General features: G+C 45.2%; 1 protein-coding gene across 2 annotated transcripts in view; it reads left to right on the top strand.

Moving 5' to 3' along the window:
* CACNA2D4 (calcium voltage-gated channel auxiliary subunit alpha2delta 4) overlaps window positions 1-16,857 on the top strand; it is a 124,966-nt gene that overhangs the window by 55,091 nt on the left and 53,018 nt on the right. For both annotated transcript variants that reach the window (XM_085568506.1, XM_085568505.1), the window contains exons 25-26: window positions 124-251; window positions 4,066-4,146. In XM_085568506.1, the coding sequence (XP_085424632.1) occupies window positions 124-251; window positions 4,066-4,146 (209 nt within the window). The remainder of the gene's footprint in view (window positions 1-123; window positions 252-4,065; window positions 4,147-16,857) is intronic.

Genomic DNA, 16,857 nt, shown 5'->3' with positions numbered 1-16,857 from the left:
CTGCCCTCGCCCATGGAAAAGCCCCGGGTGGTGAGCTGCGGGCGATGCGCCCGGCCGCAGGTGTCCCCCTGCGTTGCCCCGAGGAGGGCTGCCGCTCCTCCACACCGTGTTATGTCCCGGCAGGAAATTCCTGACACAGAAGGACAAGGAAAGCATCTTCACCATGGACCACTTCCCTCTGTGGTACCGCAGGGCGGCCGAGCATCCCCCCGGCAGCTTCATCTACAGCATTGTCTCAGAAGATGAGTCAGGTAACCCCAGCCTAAATACAGAAAAGACAGAGGGAAATAAAAAAGATTTTCACACCTCGCATCCCTGATACCTTTATTGCTGTGAGCCCTGCCCTCTTCGCACCAGAGCTCACGGCCAAGGTGCTGATCGCAGCTGAAAGAAGAAGCTACAAGGTGTGGGGAAGGCAGTCGGGAATGGACAGAGAAGGATGGAAATGGAAAAGCATTACCTTTCCATAAATGGAAAGGTTTAGAGAGGCGGGAGCCAGGGGAACACAAGGTACTTGTGGGGCTGGAATACTCAGGAAACATGAGAAGGGAACAGGAAAGGTGTTGGAGAAGGAATGAGACACACAGATGTGGCCAGGCTTGGGAGGGAACAACACCAGCCCTGCTGGATGGCAGTAACAGCTGGCACTGGTGAGGGATCAGCAAACAGCCAGGAAGTCTAGGTTCAGAGGGTGTCATTTTTTCCATCACCACTTTCCATGACAGGAAAGGATGGGTTTGTTATGGAAGATGGTGGAGGAAAAGGGTGGAGAGGAAGGCTTTTCCATAGCATGGGTGTCCTGCATCCTTCCAATCCCAATACTAGAAAATGGCATCTCTTGCTCAGCAAAGTTCAAACACTAGAGGAAAGCAAAGATTGGCTTTTCAATATCTCTTGCTTGGTTCCTGTATGTTCCTATGAGCATTCAGGGCCAGCCATGACCTTCTCAAAGGCTGGAAGAGAGCATAGGAGCCTAAAAACAAACAAGCAAAACAAAATATTCAGAGAGACTGCTTCGCAGAAGGCAGAGATCCCCTCTGTGCTCCTTCCTGGCCCCTAGCTCTCCATCTTTGTCACAGAGCTCAGCACTGTAGCTGTTAAAGCTTTTTGTGGCACAGTGGTGGGAGTCTGGTGGGTGGGAAAGCAAGTAGCAAAGAGAAGAAACCAGCCTGAGAGGCAAGAGATGAACCAGGATGTATAGGGGGAAGGAATGGAAAGAGAAAGTACTCGAAACCTACAAAAGCCTTTCTTCCCCAACACCCTTACATCTCACTTAAAAGGCAAATATGGAGAGATGACAGGAGGGACCTTTTACTCCCCTGCAAGCCATGGCATCTGATTTTTGGAATAGAGCGTGGGTTGGAAAAGCAGGGAGTGACACCCTATGGGTCTTCCTAGGGCAGCCATTACCCAGGCCACAGTAGTCACTGCTGGCTAAACACTGGGGCTGTGGCTGGCTGTGGCTTGCTGTGGCTTTCTTAGAAGTCACAGCTAGTTTTGGATAAAGACTGAAGACAAGTAGCTAGCACTGTTCTTTATTTTACATGGCCATGGGTCAGAAGCTTAAATCAAGTCTAGAACCCCACACAGCTGGAAACTCTGCAGGCACCTTGTAAGAAGTAGCACATGGCCCTGAAGACCTTGTGCCCTAAACTGTAAGGGAGATTGTTAGTGTTTAGGGACGGGCAGCACAGAGAGACTCCCTGGGAAGGGCCAGGAAATAATACCCAGTGCTTCTGAGATAGTAATTTACTATAAAGCAGAGTCCAGGCCCTTCCTTGACATCTGATAAAGCAGGGCTGCCCCACATTTTAGACAAAATAGGCCACCCAGTTTCTTATTAAATTCTATCAGATGCTGAAGTCCCCTTTTCGTGTTTTCCACAAGTCCCCTGCTGTGACAGGAGATTTTTTGTGGCAGAGGGGCTTCTAATAATCTAAGAAGGAAAACCCCCAACAGCTCTCTGTTGGAGAGAAAACCAGCAGGAAGTGACTGCAGGTCATTAGAAGCATTTATACACAGAACCTCTTTCCACTGTCCAGAAGTCTCAGAAATAAAAGGGACAGCAGGGAAGCCTCTGTATGTCAAGTGGTACTGTTCTTGCAGCCCAGATTTTTCATGGGTTGGGTGAGATTTTTTTTTCTAGAGACCCTAAGTGTATTTTGCTTCTTTGTCCCATCCTCGAACAAGCCATTTGACATTCACCATTGTCCTGGTTTAGGGCAAATTTGGGAGAAAATCTCTAAAGGGGTTTTTAGAAACCTCTAGGAAAAAAAAATCAAGTGGCCCCTCCCACAACTGGTTCCAGCAAAGATATTTCCCTGGAGAAAAGTGGAAAAAACTGCTTATTTAACAGGCAAAGCGTTCACCATCAAAAACAAAAAATGGACAATAATAAACAATAAAACCTCTTGCTGCTCCAAAAGGGGTGAGAAAGTCAGAAAGTCCCCTTGGTGGGCTGTAGCTCAGCTCACTCAGTCTCTTATCAGTCCCTTTGGCACTGCAAATGCCACGGCCCAGTGGGCCACAGGTGCGAGCTCCTGGTGTTCTGGGTGTTCAGTCCAGAGCAGGTTTGAGCAGGTCCACAGTCCAGGGAACTTCTCTGCCTCAGCGAGCTAAAAACTAACTAAAAGCAAAGGAGAGCTCTGTCCTGCTGTCTGTCCATCCGCAGACAGCACAGGAGCAGGAATGTGAAGGAGTGAGTGCAGTCCCTGATAAACTCCACGCTTCTTCTCTCCCCACTTCACCCTAAGAACCAGTCTCAAGGGTGTAAAACCTCTTACCCATATACAGAATAGACAGCTGGGGATACAAGCATCATATAGCCAACCCAGGACAACCATAAAGGCAGGATCATGCTCAAGGCATGTGAGCTGAGTACTTATTTCACACTTGAGCGGGTTAATCTGGCTTTCATCAAAAAAACAAAAACAAAATAGAGCCTCCAGGCTAAACTGTGGTAGGCACTGAATTGTGCTCTGGGCACACCTGTAATGATGAAGGCAGACATGGAAAGCAGTAACAAATGCTGGAGTTGTGGGGATGGAAAGATCTCTGACCTGTCTGTCTAAGGAAGAGATTTCCATAGAGCACACAAGGAGGGAACCAGGTGCAGACTACATCGATCAGCCTGGCCTTCAAACTGTCCCCTGGCACTTCCCAAAGAGGTGCCCCAGCTGAAGTTAATATAATCCATTTTAAATATATAAAGCAATGGAATCTGCCACATGGACAACTGCAGGCTGGAACAGCTGCCCTGACAAGGAGAGATGGAGTTCAGTTGCTTGAGCCTATCCAGCCATGCGATTTTAAATGCCCCGTGAGAGCTCAGGGATCTGCACAGGGCTGGCAGATGTGTCACAGGACCTACAAGATGCTTAAAGCAGCAGCTCAAGGATAATTGGGAGACCCTGGGACATAAGAGAGTTTAGGCAACAAAGTCCCAGAAGGCTTTGTTTCTAAAATGGAGTGTGCTCTGGAAGCTGCTGTGTCTGCAGTTTGTAGTGCTGGCCTGGCTTGGGTAAGAGTTAGATATAAGCCTGGCCTTTGGTGTGTAAGTGTTGTCAGAATTACCTGTCCTGCTTCTCTGTCTGCAGAGTTTGGATGGTGCATTGAGCAGAACAGCTCTCTGACCTAAGGGAAGCTCTACATGCCCAAAATCAAGGAGGCAGGTCCTCTACATTTTATCACAGAATCATGGAACATTTTGGGCTGAAAGGGACCTTAAAGGTCACTTAGTTCCACACCCCTTGCTGTGGGCAGGGATGTCTTCCATGAGACCAGGTTGTTCAAACCCCGCCACCAACCCCAATCCTGCCTTGGACACTTCTTTTATGTTGAGGATACCACTTTTATCATGAGCCATAAAGAAGAGAAAAATAACATTTTCTCATAGCCCATTAGGCTGGTTTTGTGTTTTGAAAGATGCAGCCCTTGAAATTCTGAGATGTTTCAGAGTTGAGGAATATGTAAACACTGTCCTGGATGGGAAAATGTGAGGGCAAGCTGCTCTTATGCCTCTCTCAGGTTAAGATAACCAAGTCTGCTGTATTTATGTCTTGACAGAGGGAGGTGGCCTGCCAAAAGTGGTGACAGTGAGCACGGCTGTGTCTGTGTCTGTGGATGGGAAGATGGGAATTGCTGCAGGTAGGACATTCTGGCTTCTCTTTTTATCTTGAATGGAATGGCTTCATCTTGCATTGAATGTGGGAGCTGAGAGCTGTTAGCTTGTCATTCAAGGGAAGTGACAGGAGCCACAATAGCTTGTGGTATTGAGAACTAGGCTAAACAGAGAATAATGGAACAGGTACTGAATGGCTGACAGGCTTCTGAAAAGGAAATGGGCTGCTTGAATGGAAGCTTCCCATCTCCAGTGCTGGTGAATTTGTGGATTGAGACTCTTTCTCTGGAGCAGGAACACGCTGGGAAGTCTGTGCAGGTTTAAAACTTTGCAAAACGCTTTGGCTTTGGAACAGCTTCATGTTTGTGTGTCCCCACTGTCATCTCAAAGGAAAAATAACTTCTGCTGGTGAAATGGGCATGTTGCTAGAAATCCAGTTCAGACCTATAGATTGCCAAACTTATTGCTGTATCTGAGATTTACACTCCTTTTTGCAGACCTTCACTAGACTGAATCTTCTTTTGGAAAATTCATGTAGCACATTATTTCCAACAGAACCTCAAAGCTTTTGAAGATTTACCATTTTTTGTACTAATTGCTTCAGCCTTGCAATGCGAGGAAGTGCACTGAACTCAGAAACAGAGCAGCCATTTAACAAAAAAAAAAAAACAAACAAAAAAACCCAACCAAACAAACAAACAAACAAGAGCATTATCAGTAACACTGGCACCATATCCAATTTAACCACTCAACACAGGAGTACTGGGATAAGAGAAGATGTAGCTCCATGGAAATTGCTTTAGACCTGGAAACAGTGACGAAAGAATGTAAGTCATGGAGTCTTACATGGTGAAAGGAATGACCGATAGAATGGACACCAAACAACAACTTTGTTTCAGGACCACCCTGTAGAGAGAAGGCCATACAGCAGATACCTTCAGATTACAGTCTACCATTGCATTTGCCTATGCTGGGTAGGAGACAGGGAATGTTCTTCAGTACTACTAGTCAGTAAAACTATAGCAAATTAACTTCATCTGATGAAGCATTCCTTCTTTTCCAGGATTTCAGTAAGTTCTAGCTGACAATTATACTCTTTAATTATCACCTGGACATTAAGTACTTATAAGCTGAAGGAAGTGTTATGAACCAGAACATTTCACTTTTATGCCCAAAGCCAGAAAATTATTATGAAGCCTGCCCAGAGACACCTGTGAACAGAGATGGTTTCAGCGAAGTTCACATTAATAGATGCTTGGATGATAGAAACTGCTCCCAAAACTGACACCAGCTGACACTGTTATACCCAGCAGAAAATGAAAGAGCATTGAAACCACACCAAGGGCCTCTGTACAGCACCGAAACATTTCTCTAAGCATTCATTTGAGAGGAGAAAATAACATTTTTTTTAAATAAGCTTGTTTTTCATTATCTTTCTCCTTCCCTTTCCTGACCTGTGGATTAGAGCAGAGGCACACAAGCAGTTCATCTGTGTTGTGGTTCAAACCCTGCTTGAGATTAAGCTCCACACAGCCACTCACCCAACCTTCCTCTCACCCCTCCACCCTGGTGGATTGGGGAGGAGAATCAAAGTAAAACTTGCAGTTTGAGATAAGAACAGTTTAATAATTGAAAATTAAGTAAAATACAATAATAATGGTAAATAATAATAAAAAGGGAAAAACAAGCAATGCAAAATACAATTGCTCACCACCCACTGACTCATGCCAGACTTCTCTTCCCAAAGCCAGACTGGTCCCTCTTCTGGGTAACTCCCCCCAGTTTCTACAGTAGGCATGATCTTCTGTGGTGTAGAATGCCCCTTTGGTCAGTTCAGGTGACCTGTCCAAGCTATGGTCCCCTCCAGTTTCCTTTGTCCAGCTCCTCACTGGCAGAGTATGAGACAAGGAAAAAAACCCCTTGACTTAGGATAAACACTTAGCAAAAAACCAAAACATTCTCATTATGAATTCAAAACACAGCACTCTAAAGCCACTAAGAAGAAATTAACTCTATCCTAGCTGTAACCAGGACAATCTGGCACTCAGCATAAATTCAAGGAAGGAAACTTTTCGGTGGAAGCACTGGAGCAAGAACAAGTGGCAGGAGGATCTGGCCCTGACAGAGCCATTTCTCTTCTGTCAGCAGCACTTTCCACAACCCCTGTGGAGATTTCCACCCACTCGGTTATGCTGAATACTGTCTGTGTGGACATGCTGTGAAGGGGCAGGATCCTTTGCAGAGGGTGGAGGAAATAGCAAAGGATAGGGAAACAAAAACATATTTTAAAACAATAAGGTGAAAAAGCTGTCATTTTTGGAAATTATGCAGAACCAGTTTTCTCACTGGCAACCACAGAAGCTGAGACAGAGAAATGAATTTTTAATTGCTTTTGTTCCTTAAAGGTACCATGGTCCTGTCCCTAGCAGGTACATTAAGTGACCTGAGCACAAGCATCTTCTGCTACTCACACATGGTGGGTGTTCTTCACTCCTGATTTCTTATGCTTTGATGAAAACAACCCATCTCTGATCCATGGTATGGGTGGGCTAAATTATAACATTAGGGCAAACATTATCACCCAAATGGTCCAAAGTTCTTCATGTCTCCAGCTGTAGTCTCCACTGACTTCAGCAGGAGTGCAAGGGTTTGCTGAGGTACGTTCCATGTGCTGGTTTGTGTGTCAGTCAATGTTTGGGGGGGTGTTCAGGGAGGAGAAAAGTGCTATATTGCCATTTGCTTTTCTAGTGGTGACTAAGGTTCATCATCTGAATCTTTCATACTAGTAATCATTTTTTAAAAAGGGCTATAATTAGTGCTCACACTATCAATTGAAATATTATTTTTTTTCTTGAGGATGTCAGCTTAGAGAGTAAGGGTGTAGATCTCACTTCATTTCCCCTCACAGTAATATAATTATCCTGAATGGCTAGATTCTGATTCTAGGGGACTGTGAGGGGCTGCGGCAGAAATGAAGCTGGGCAGAGCTGCAACACCATCATGGGTACAGGAGACAGGTGAAGGGAGGGGAGGGAATGTGGAGGCACACAAGAGGCAGTGAAAGCAGAATGGGATGCAGATTGTTGTTATTGTTATTCTGATGGCATCAGCCCTTACTGGGATTGATACCATGGTAATTTAGCTATACTAACAGAAGTTTGGTACCCAGCACTGGTTCCCAGAAAACCAAATATCTGAGTAGATTTCTAGTTTCTGAATAAATGCAGCCACAGTTCTGTAAAAGGGGAACAACAGAGACTTTTAAAGTGCCCCTATAAAAGAACAAGTGGTATGAACTGGCCTGTCATTCTGTCACTGATCATTACTGTCACTTGTTTGACTTGATGGTGCTTGAGGGGATTTGTAAGCACTTTGAAATGTTCACTATGCATGCAGTGAAGAATTAAGCTCCAGGATTTACAGCCATGCTCATGGGGAGGGAGCACTCCCAGTGCCCCCATGGGGACAATGCCAGTTAGAGGCAGCATTGGGCCTCTTTTTTTCTGGCAGATGAATGGCAGTCCATAGCCAGGGCAGAGTAAGGTAAAATCAAATGTCCAGGAAGATGACACAAGCCTGGTTGCTGTCAGGGAGTGAGGGAGCAGTCAGATGGAATTAGAGAGTTGCAGTCTGGAGGCGAGAGAAGGGATGGAGGGGGAAGCACAAGGGCCTCCTTCCTCCCATTTCAGTCTGTCTTAGCTCAGTGGGAAATCCCAGAATGGGGTTGAGGGGGAATCCAAGCTGCTCCTCTTGCCATTAGAGATGCTATTCCACACTCCAGGTGGAGAGGTGGCCATATTCAGGAGGGAAAGGAAGTGTCCCTTGCCCTATCTTCATCCCTTTTCATCCATCTCTCTCCTTCGCCCATGGGCCTGGGAGGGGTGCACAAGGGGTTCAGGGTACACACAGATTTCTTGGAGGACATGGTGGAGCAGGGTCCACTTGTGTGAGCTGAGTTGGTGGGGTTTCTTTGGTGGGAAGCCACACAGGCAGCCTTAGCTTGACTATACCTGTTTCTTGGAATGAATATTTTCTACCTGCTATATTGTACTTTGGCACTTCAAAGCACTATGCAAACATTAAGTAATGCCTGGATGATTAATTATTATTAATTAGGAGGCAGCTATTCTCCTGGGATGTCAGTCCAGTACCTTTCATACACACTAACTGCATCAGAAATGAGAAACAAGGAATCAGGATGGCATTCTCCCCAAGCCATGTCCTGCCCCAGATAGCCCTGTCATCTGCTCCCTCCCGTGAGTCAGTAGCCTGGGGCTTTCTGATCCTCAGGCTGAAAGGCAGAAATCACATGGAGCTCCTGACAGAAGCTTTTCATGATTTAAAGCTTCAGTGAAACTGCTGGAATCTGTGCAGGAGTTCAGCTGTCACTTCGGGCTGTGGATGACGTCTCTTTCATTGCCAGACCTTCTGGCTGTTCAGCTTCTGGGGCTGTCAGCTGGCTGCCAGTCCCAACAGGGACAGGTAGGATTAGGTCCATGGCTGTCATGTGGCAGGGCATGACAGCAGACAATGGGGCATGCACATGGTGCCCAATAAAAATAATCCAAATTCGCACTTGGGAGATGCGTTTATTTTACACAACACTTCTCTCCTCTGTTGATATTGGAAGTAGCTGCTCTTACCAGCAGTTATTGGACCACAGTGAAATCGTTATCCCATGACACCAGCAATTCATGCAGATGTATTTGGGGAGAGCCCTAGGCAAGCTCAAACCAGGGGCAGAGAAGAGAAATGTTGTCTCTGTTTTAAAGAGAGAGTTTTGGGACACTGAGTTATCAAGATCAGTAATTTCAGAAAAGCTCTGTACTCACAGCAGGAGCAGATTTTTTAAAAATATTTTGGTTTTTTTTTTTTCAAAAGAATTTGAAACCTATCAGTCTGAAAAGTAGGTAATGGGGAATAATATTGCCATATTACCTCTGGTTAAAATCCAGCCTCTGTCAGTCTGATGGAAGCTCTTAATTTGAAAAGCAATTCCTGGCCAGCTTGATGTCTCTCCATCTCTTTCCTTGGTCTTCAATTTTGGCTACCTGCTGTCTCCTATCAGCAAGCAGGAACAGGAGGTGCAGGTGGCTTTTTCAGCAGGACTGTTGCTGTGGCATCTTTTCAAGCTAATCTGCACACAATTCCATACCCTACAGTTTTGCTGCTTAGATGGATGAGACATTTTAGCCTTCTCTCTGGAAAGTGACAGTAGCATCAGTAGAAGCTGTTAAAATGCATGGAAATAAGCTCTAGTAGCATAAGCACCTTTTCCTTAGAAATAGCTGCATATCAACTGGAGAATTAAAACTATTTCACTAGGCTGGTCCAGAAAGCAGCATTAAGATACCCATACAAAATATGAGGGTAGCTGATCTCTTGAATGCGTACTGCAGTATTCAGAAGGAATGCTGTCCCTCTTTTCATGCTGAAAGTTGTGCCAAAGTTGTCTCAGTGCAGAGACTTCTGTGAGTCCCTGAGGCATCACCAGGCGCCTTTATGGAAATCATGGTCTCCCTGGCATGCAGTGGTATAATGGATAAAAAGAAGGAAGACAACTTGTTTTTAGCCCATGACCTGCTATGTCTGGTCTCTGCCTGATGCCAGCCTATTGTAAATGCAGCTGAACCTAGTGGGAAGATGATGATGTCTGACTCCAGTTCAGAAGGCCGAAGGATTTCTTTATAACTATACTATAATACATTAATATACTATTTAAAGGAGGTATTAAAACTACAAACCTACTTTTTCTAACTACTATATCTAACTCACTCACAACTTGTGGCCCTCTCTTGATAGTCCAGCCACAGGTGGGTTGGATTGGGCATCAGGCTCAAACAATCCTCACCAGAATCCAACCAAGCAATCACCCCAGGTAAACAATTCTCCAAACACATTCCACATGGGAAAAACAAGGAGCAGAAATAGAATTTTTTTTCTCTTTCTTTCCTCTGTGCACCTCTATGAAAAATCCTGAGAGAAGAATGTGCCTGCCACACCAACCCCTTCTGGCAATCCCCCAAGCCCGAGCAGTTCCTCATGTGTCCATCTGATCTGACAAAATCAGAGACATCTGAACAGGCTGTGCCCTGGAAATGAGTCATGGAGAATGTTAGGGACACTCGTAAGGCAGAAATGCTGCTGATTTTAGTGCTACCAGCAGCTGTGCCTTCTCCATTTCTCAGTACACCTCTCTGGAGGCTGTTATCAGTGGGTACACACTTGGCTGGCCTAAGGGTTGAGACACTACTCCGATGTCAGTGTCCCCATGACATGTTAGCGTGGCAAAACCAGAATCTCTTGCACTCTCATCTCCCCATCTGCTTGCCTGCCACTCATTGCATTCTGCTTACACTCTGAGCCTTGGGGGATACCTCTAAGCACCCAGGCTGCTTTTTGTGGTGTTTCTGGGGCACACACAAGCTGTTCCATGAGCCAGACAAAAGTGAGAAGGTTACGTTATTTTGCGCTGGTTCTGTCTTACAAACTTTGCCTTTGTCTTGGTTTGGCATCAGTACTGGGGCCACATGGTTCCCTTTTCAGAACTAATTATTCTCCAGCCAGCTCAGTGAACAGGAGAGAGAGCAACATCTGCCTGCAGAACTCCAGCTATATGTCTCCATGCATACACAGTAATTGGGGACAAGAGGGACAAATAAGACTATTTTGACCTCAAAAGTATGCTAAAAATAGTAATTGAGGCATCTTTCATAGCATTCTGCTCACCCTGGCTACACCTTAGCTATTTCCTTTTCTTCCATGGTGTCTGCATAGGCTGTAAGATCTTCAGCACAGGGACCATGCTTCCCCCTTGTGTGTGCAGGCATTGTCTATTGCCTTGGTAAGAGTTCTTGTCTGGGGAAAAACTGAAGACAATTCTGTAGAGTAAATATTTCTTTGTAGTCTCTGCTGAATGCCTGAGTTTTTACACTGCACCATTTACCAGGGAAAAAGCTCTGAGGGAGTGAGCCCTGCCTTCCTCAGCCCATACAGGCAGTGCTTCACCCAGCACAGACCCTGTGGGTAGGTTCCTGTGCCCCAGCCCTGCCCTCACCAGCCCTTTCAGGAAATTTTCTCAGTGGGACCCAACAAAAAATTGTGAGCAATGAGTTATCCCATTTAGGGTCTGGTGAGGCATCTGTCCCAGGATATCCTCAGCCCCAGAGCCTGTTCCAGGCTGGAGGTCCAGCCCAGCACCCCGTTCTTGCCTGTGTGTAGCAGAAATCTTCTTGCCTAAGGTTATCTGTCTCTACAGCTCCACTGATTGCCGTGACTGTCGCTCTTGAAGTGAAAAGAGCCCTTGACACTGACTCAGGAGAGACTTGCATATAGCTGGATTTTTTAGATTGGCACCCAGCGCCTTTGCCATGTTGCCTTTGCTTGCAAATTATTTGATATCATTTTAATTCCGAGCCGAATTAGAGCAGTGCACAGGTTGCCATAGCAACCATTACCTTGTGCCTTTTGGTCTGACTCATTGCAGACAATTACTCTTGCGCTCCAGGATTCACAGATGTGATAGGAGAAGAATCATGTGCTGGGCTTTCAACTTTTTTTGCTTTTAATTTCCTTCCTAGCCTCTCTTCCATTAACTCCTGCTTACCCAGCATCAGCAGGCCCTGTATCCCTGCCCAGGCGTGCTCGTGGGAGTGCGTTGGATGTGTAGATAAACGACATGTGAGGTGATTTGTGCATGCATGTGTGCATCTGCATACATAAAGAGCTGATCTGCAGTGTATTGTGAGATCCCTGGGCTCCCTGTGTGCACATCTTGCTGGGGACATGCACAGACACTCATAACTACAGAGCAATTTGCACTTTTTCCTGTCTGTGGTGTTTTCCAGGTAGGTACAGGATTGATTCCATGGAGTTTTACCCAGTGTGCAGGGGCTGTCAATAAGCACAGGGTATTTAGGGGGGACTGACAAAGTGCAAGGGTTATGAATGGTTCAGGACCTTCATTTGAAGTTGCATGAAGATCCACAGGCTGCCAAGCAAGTGGCACTGGCACCCCTGACACCACCTAAATCTCTGTGTGAATGCAAGGCCAGTTTATTACCCCATTCACATCTATCCCCCCAGTGCCCCATGTCTTTTATGCAAAGTGTATGGGGTAAAGTGCTGTTGTCTGTAGCCTTAGCACATGTATAACTGATGTCCTGAGCTCTGTTAGCACCTACAGTTTAGCAGAGGAGCAAAGCCACGTGAGAAGATGCTGAAAAGGATCACATGAGAAGTCTGTAGATATGAGGATGATGGTGGTAAATGTCACAGCAGAGGAGGTTATAGGAAATGTCTTGTGTGATGGTTTAGCTTAAATTCAGCCAAGGCAGACAAGTTTTGCAGGGTAGAACCACAGAATCTTAGCAGATGTGAGTGCAGCTCCAGCCTCCTCCTAAGAGACATTATTTTAGCCACCAAACTTATCCTGAGTTCTTTTTGTCCTGCCCTACCTATCACCTAAGGCACAAATCTCCCTATCATCAGGCTTTGTAATGGGACTCTGACTGCCATCCCTTTCCCTTCAAAAGACCTTTTTCTTTTCTTCCTTTCTCTCACTGGAACACAGAAACCCCACTCACAGGATCACAGATAATTCTGGTTGGATGGCACCAGAATTACACTCTGCTGCCCAACGTGTGGAGGGTGTTCTGCTGTTGACTCATGGCACTGCATTCAGAGGCAGCAGTGCAAAGTCTGGAGTGTGAGGAGGGAGCAGTTGAGCTTTTGGGGACAGTGTGAAGCCCCCATTTCTGTGAGGATCCTGATTCTTTTGCCCTCCGTCTGTGACAACAAGCAGCTGCTTAAGTTGGATCTGCAGAGAGACTGTGGAATGGAAAAAAGGCAGACAACAAACAAGGCTGTCTTGCCTAGCCCTGCCCTCCCTTAGAGGTCAGAATTGTAGGGATAAAGCGAGGATTGCTTACATATCAAGCTGAGCTAGACCTTGCAAAGAAGGTTAAAACAAACAGCATAATGTTCTTCATCTATTTGGGGAATTAAAAAAAAAAAAAAGAAAGAAGTAGAGCCACTTCTGGTCAATAAGAGTGAAGTTGGGGTCAAGGAGTCTATTGTCTGAGCGAAAACCAAAGAAGACTTAGTGCCCAAGTTATTGATAAGGACAGAAATATGACCCTTGGGGAAAGAAACAAACTGAGTGCTGTGAATAAGCAGCTCAAGCTGATTAGTGCACTCACAGTGCTGGGCCTGACTGCTTTCTGGCCCTGAGAGAGCTGGCATGTGGAAATGCACACTTACAGCAAAGGGCTTTTTTCAACTCTGTACACAGTGGTGACTCCATGCAGTCTGCAGCAGTGAAAATTCAGCAGTTAGGATTAAAGAAGGACAAGAAATAAGTTTGTCAGTCTCCAAATTTTAAGCGTGACCTCTGCAATGAGTGTAGCACTTTAGAGGAGACCTTCAAGGAAAGTATAATTATTACCAATCAGTTAGGGTAAAAGGGAGTCATGCAATATGAGTTTATCAGTGCTGGATAACACCATGCCGAACCAACATCCTTCTTTCAGATGGGTGTTTTCCTGGAAGGCAAAAGAAATTTCAAATGTCTCATCTCTGTATTTCAGTAAAGCATTGCTATGTGGCACATAAGAAACAACTAGACTGGAGAAGCTCAAGTGAAGCAAAAGAGTTGTAAGTGGCATGGAGGGAGAAGTCAATCTGAGAAGACAGCAGCAGCAAGATCACCTATCAAAGTCTAACAAAATGTACTCGTTACACTCCCCATGGTCACCCATGGGATTGGCCTTTGCTAGTATTAACCTGAGACCCTGCCTGATTCAGATAGCTGTGGAGAGGGAAGGAGAGTATCCTGGTGATTCAACACTAGAAGGCAATGCTAGTACATGGAAGGACCAGGATATTGTAGAGGAAGCCTTATTTGACCTTGGCAGGAGTACCAGAAACAGAATGAATTTCAGTAGTACGACAGACAAGGTCATATGCTTGACAGCTAATAATAGAAATCTTCTGTAAGCTGGGAGCTCTGAGAGATCTGGCAGAGAGCACAGCAAGCAGGACAGGAGGCAGTCCTTGTCTTCTGGGAACTGTTGAGCCAGTCTTGCCAAATCTCAGTGAGGATCCTCAGTGTGGATCATCAATAAAATCTGTACTGCTCCCTGATGCCCACAGTAAATTCAGGAAACCATTGTCATCTGCCAGGACCTGTCCCGAGAACCTTGCTGAAAGGCAGCTGGATAGACTTAGTGGTAAACATATCCTGAGAAAGCTCAGTAAAAAAGTGCTGAGATCTTCTGTATTAGGTGGTGGTGGCATGGTGGTGAATCACAGTGCAATGCAGTTGAGGACAAAGCAAATGCTATTCTAGTGCTTAGGGAGGTGTTCCCAGTGGGAAAATACAAAGCCCTGTGAGACGTCTCCTCTAGTCTGTGTTACAGTATTGGTCAAAGGAATACAGGCTGAGACAGGAGCAGACAGGATGGGCAGATGATGAGAGGAAAGGAGGGTCTGACTTGTGAGAGGAACCTGGAGCACCCAGCTTGTTTAACCACGTGCAACCAAGGACAAAGCAGATAGGATTGCTGTCATGAATGCACCTTGGAGGACACATTTAAACTAAAGCACACGGTTGTATGGAGATAGGCTTTAGCCAGAATCTGAGGTATAAAGACAATGGATTTAAGCTGGAGCTTGAAAAGTATATAAGAAAGTGGTGGTGCCTTGAATACAAAGAGTTGAGACTCTGTTAGCCTGTAGTTCCTTGACCAGGGAACAGCTGAAGTCCCTGATCTCACCATGTTACTGAACAAAAACCAGCAACAAGCAAGGTAAACAAACAGGGAACTTCCCATTCACTGCAGCATTCTCCTTGGGCACCAGGCAGGACATTCTTACCCTATAGTTCCCACACTCCATGATTTTAGTCATGACTAAATAAAAATAAGCTTGTTAATGCAGCTGAAAGCCCCAGCACAGCACCTGGCCAGAAGCTAGGGCTGACCTAAACCCCTCTCTCAGCCTTTGACATTGTGGTGGTTTCTCTTTATTGCTTTGGGTTTTGCAAAGTAAAGAACAGTGAGTAGAAAAACCCCTGCTTACAATAGCAAACCCTTAGAAAGCAGATGGGGATGTGGGGGCTGGTGTGTTTTGTGACATTTGAGTACCAGAGCAGGGAGAATCTGAGAAGCAGCTGGTCAAAGGCACTCATTGAAAAGGGGATGATCAGTCACAAGAAGACAGAAATAAGGGGGAGAGAGAAAGAATAACTGGGGAATTCAAGACATTTATGTCCAGTGAGAGATATTTGAAAAACAACCATATGAGGCTGTGAGTGGATGGAAGTGGAAAATGCTGGAAGGGGATAATCCTTTTAAATAAAGGACTAGATTTTCTCTTGCCAAGAATTTTATAAATCTGGAGGCTCGTGTTTAAAATGCACTGAATTTATACCAATGTAAAGGTAGGATCAGAGCCACTTACCCATAATCTGCCTCCCTCAAAATTACTTGTTAGGGTTTTGTCCTAGCATTTACATTTACCTCCATCTTTAAAGCAGGAACAATGTTCACAGCCTAGTGAGTAGACTGTGAGGCATTCTATGGTAGGAAGGAGTAGAGAAAAGTGGCAAAAATCATGTAGTATCTACAATATAGAGCACAGATACCAGTGGATGAGGAGAATACTTCTAAAAGGGGGAGAAAAAGCTGGAAGCAGTGTGACAATAGGTTCTAGTGTTATCCCAGAGGTGAGAAAATTCTTTCAGTGAAAGTCTTAATGAACTCAATCTGCCTATTGTACCTAAAAGAAGACTAAGATTATTTGATTTAGAGTATAAAGTGCCTCCACAGAGAGAGCTGCTGGTTACTGAAGGTTTATTTTTTTTAATCTAGGGGAGAGAATAACAAAAAACTGTGACAGAAAAACCAAAACAGATTCAAATTAGTTAATAAGCATGAATGCTAACAATGAGCACTAATAGATATTGTCAGAAGATACCAAGGGAAACAATATTTTTCCCTTTTTTCAGTGCTTTTCAAATCAAAGGTAGATGACTTTCTGGAGGATTCAACTTAGCTGCATGTAAACACTCACTGTTGGTCTTTCTACAGGATAGTTTCTCTAATTTCTGTTTCATAAGCTAAACAGATTGAGCTCTTTCAGCCTTTTACAGAAAGGCATTTTCTGCCACCCCCAAATAATGCTTGTGGTTCTTTTCCACACAATTTCCAAGTAGCGTGCGATACACAGAAGGTCAGACTGGATGATCTAAAGTCCCTTCTGGCTTTTATGTTCTCTGAATCTCTGCCTCTGTGAATTCATTAATGTTTGCAAGCTCCCAGAGAGCTGCCAAAGGCAAGCACTATAGAAATGCAAAGCATTGTTGTTACTCTGCATATTTCCCTTGAGCCTTGCATGGAGCTGGTTGAATATGGCAGCGTATTGTCTGTGTGTATTCCATCAAGTGAAATACCTGCATTTCTCACTCCTGCAGTGCCCTTTCCGAGTTGATTTTCTGCAGCTGTGCTAACAAACAAGTTTATTCCCAAGTTAGGACTCAGAAAAAGCAAATGTGAAGGGGAAAATCTCTGCTTGGAGCCCAAAGCAAAGAGCAGCACATTGTTGTGGCCCAGAAGCTCCGTGCGAGGCAGTTGTTATTAGCATCATGCTTTGCTTTCTCTTTGTCTCCAGGTGCCCTGCACATGGCCTCTGCCTGGCTGCAGCAGAGCAGAACTGTGAGAAAGACAGGTCTGGCCCCT

Source organism: Lonchura striata, chromosome 1A (genome assembly GCF_050655825.1).
Source record: "Lonchura striata isolate lonStrDom1 chromosome 1A, ASM5065582v1, whole genome shotgun sequence".
Lineage (NCBI taxonomy): Eukaryota > Metazoa > Chordata > Aves > Passeriformes > Estrildidae > Lonchura > Lonchura striata.
Note: the sequence above shows the minus strand (reverse complement) of the source record. Positions and strands in the feature narration are given on the sequence as shown.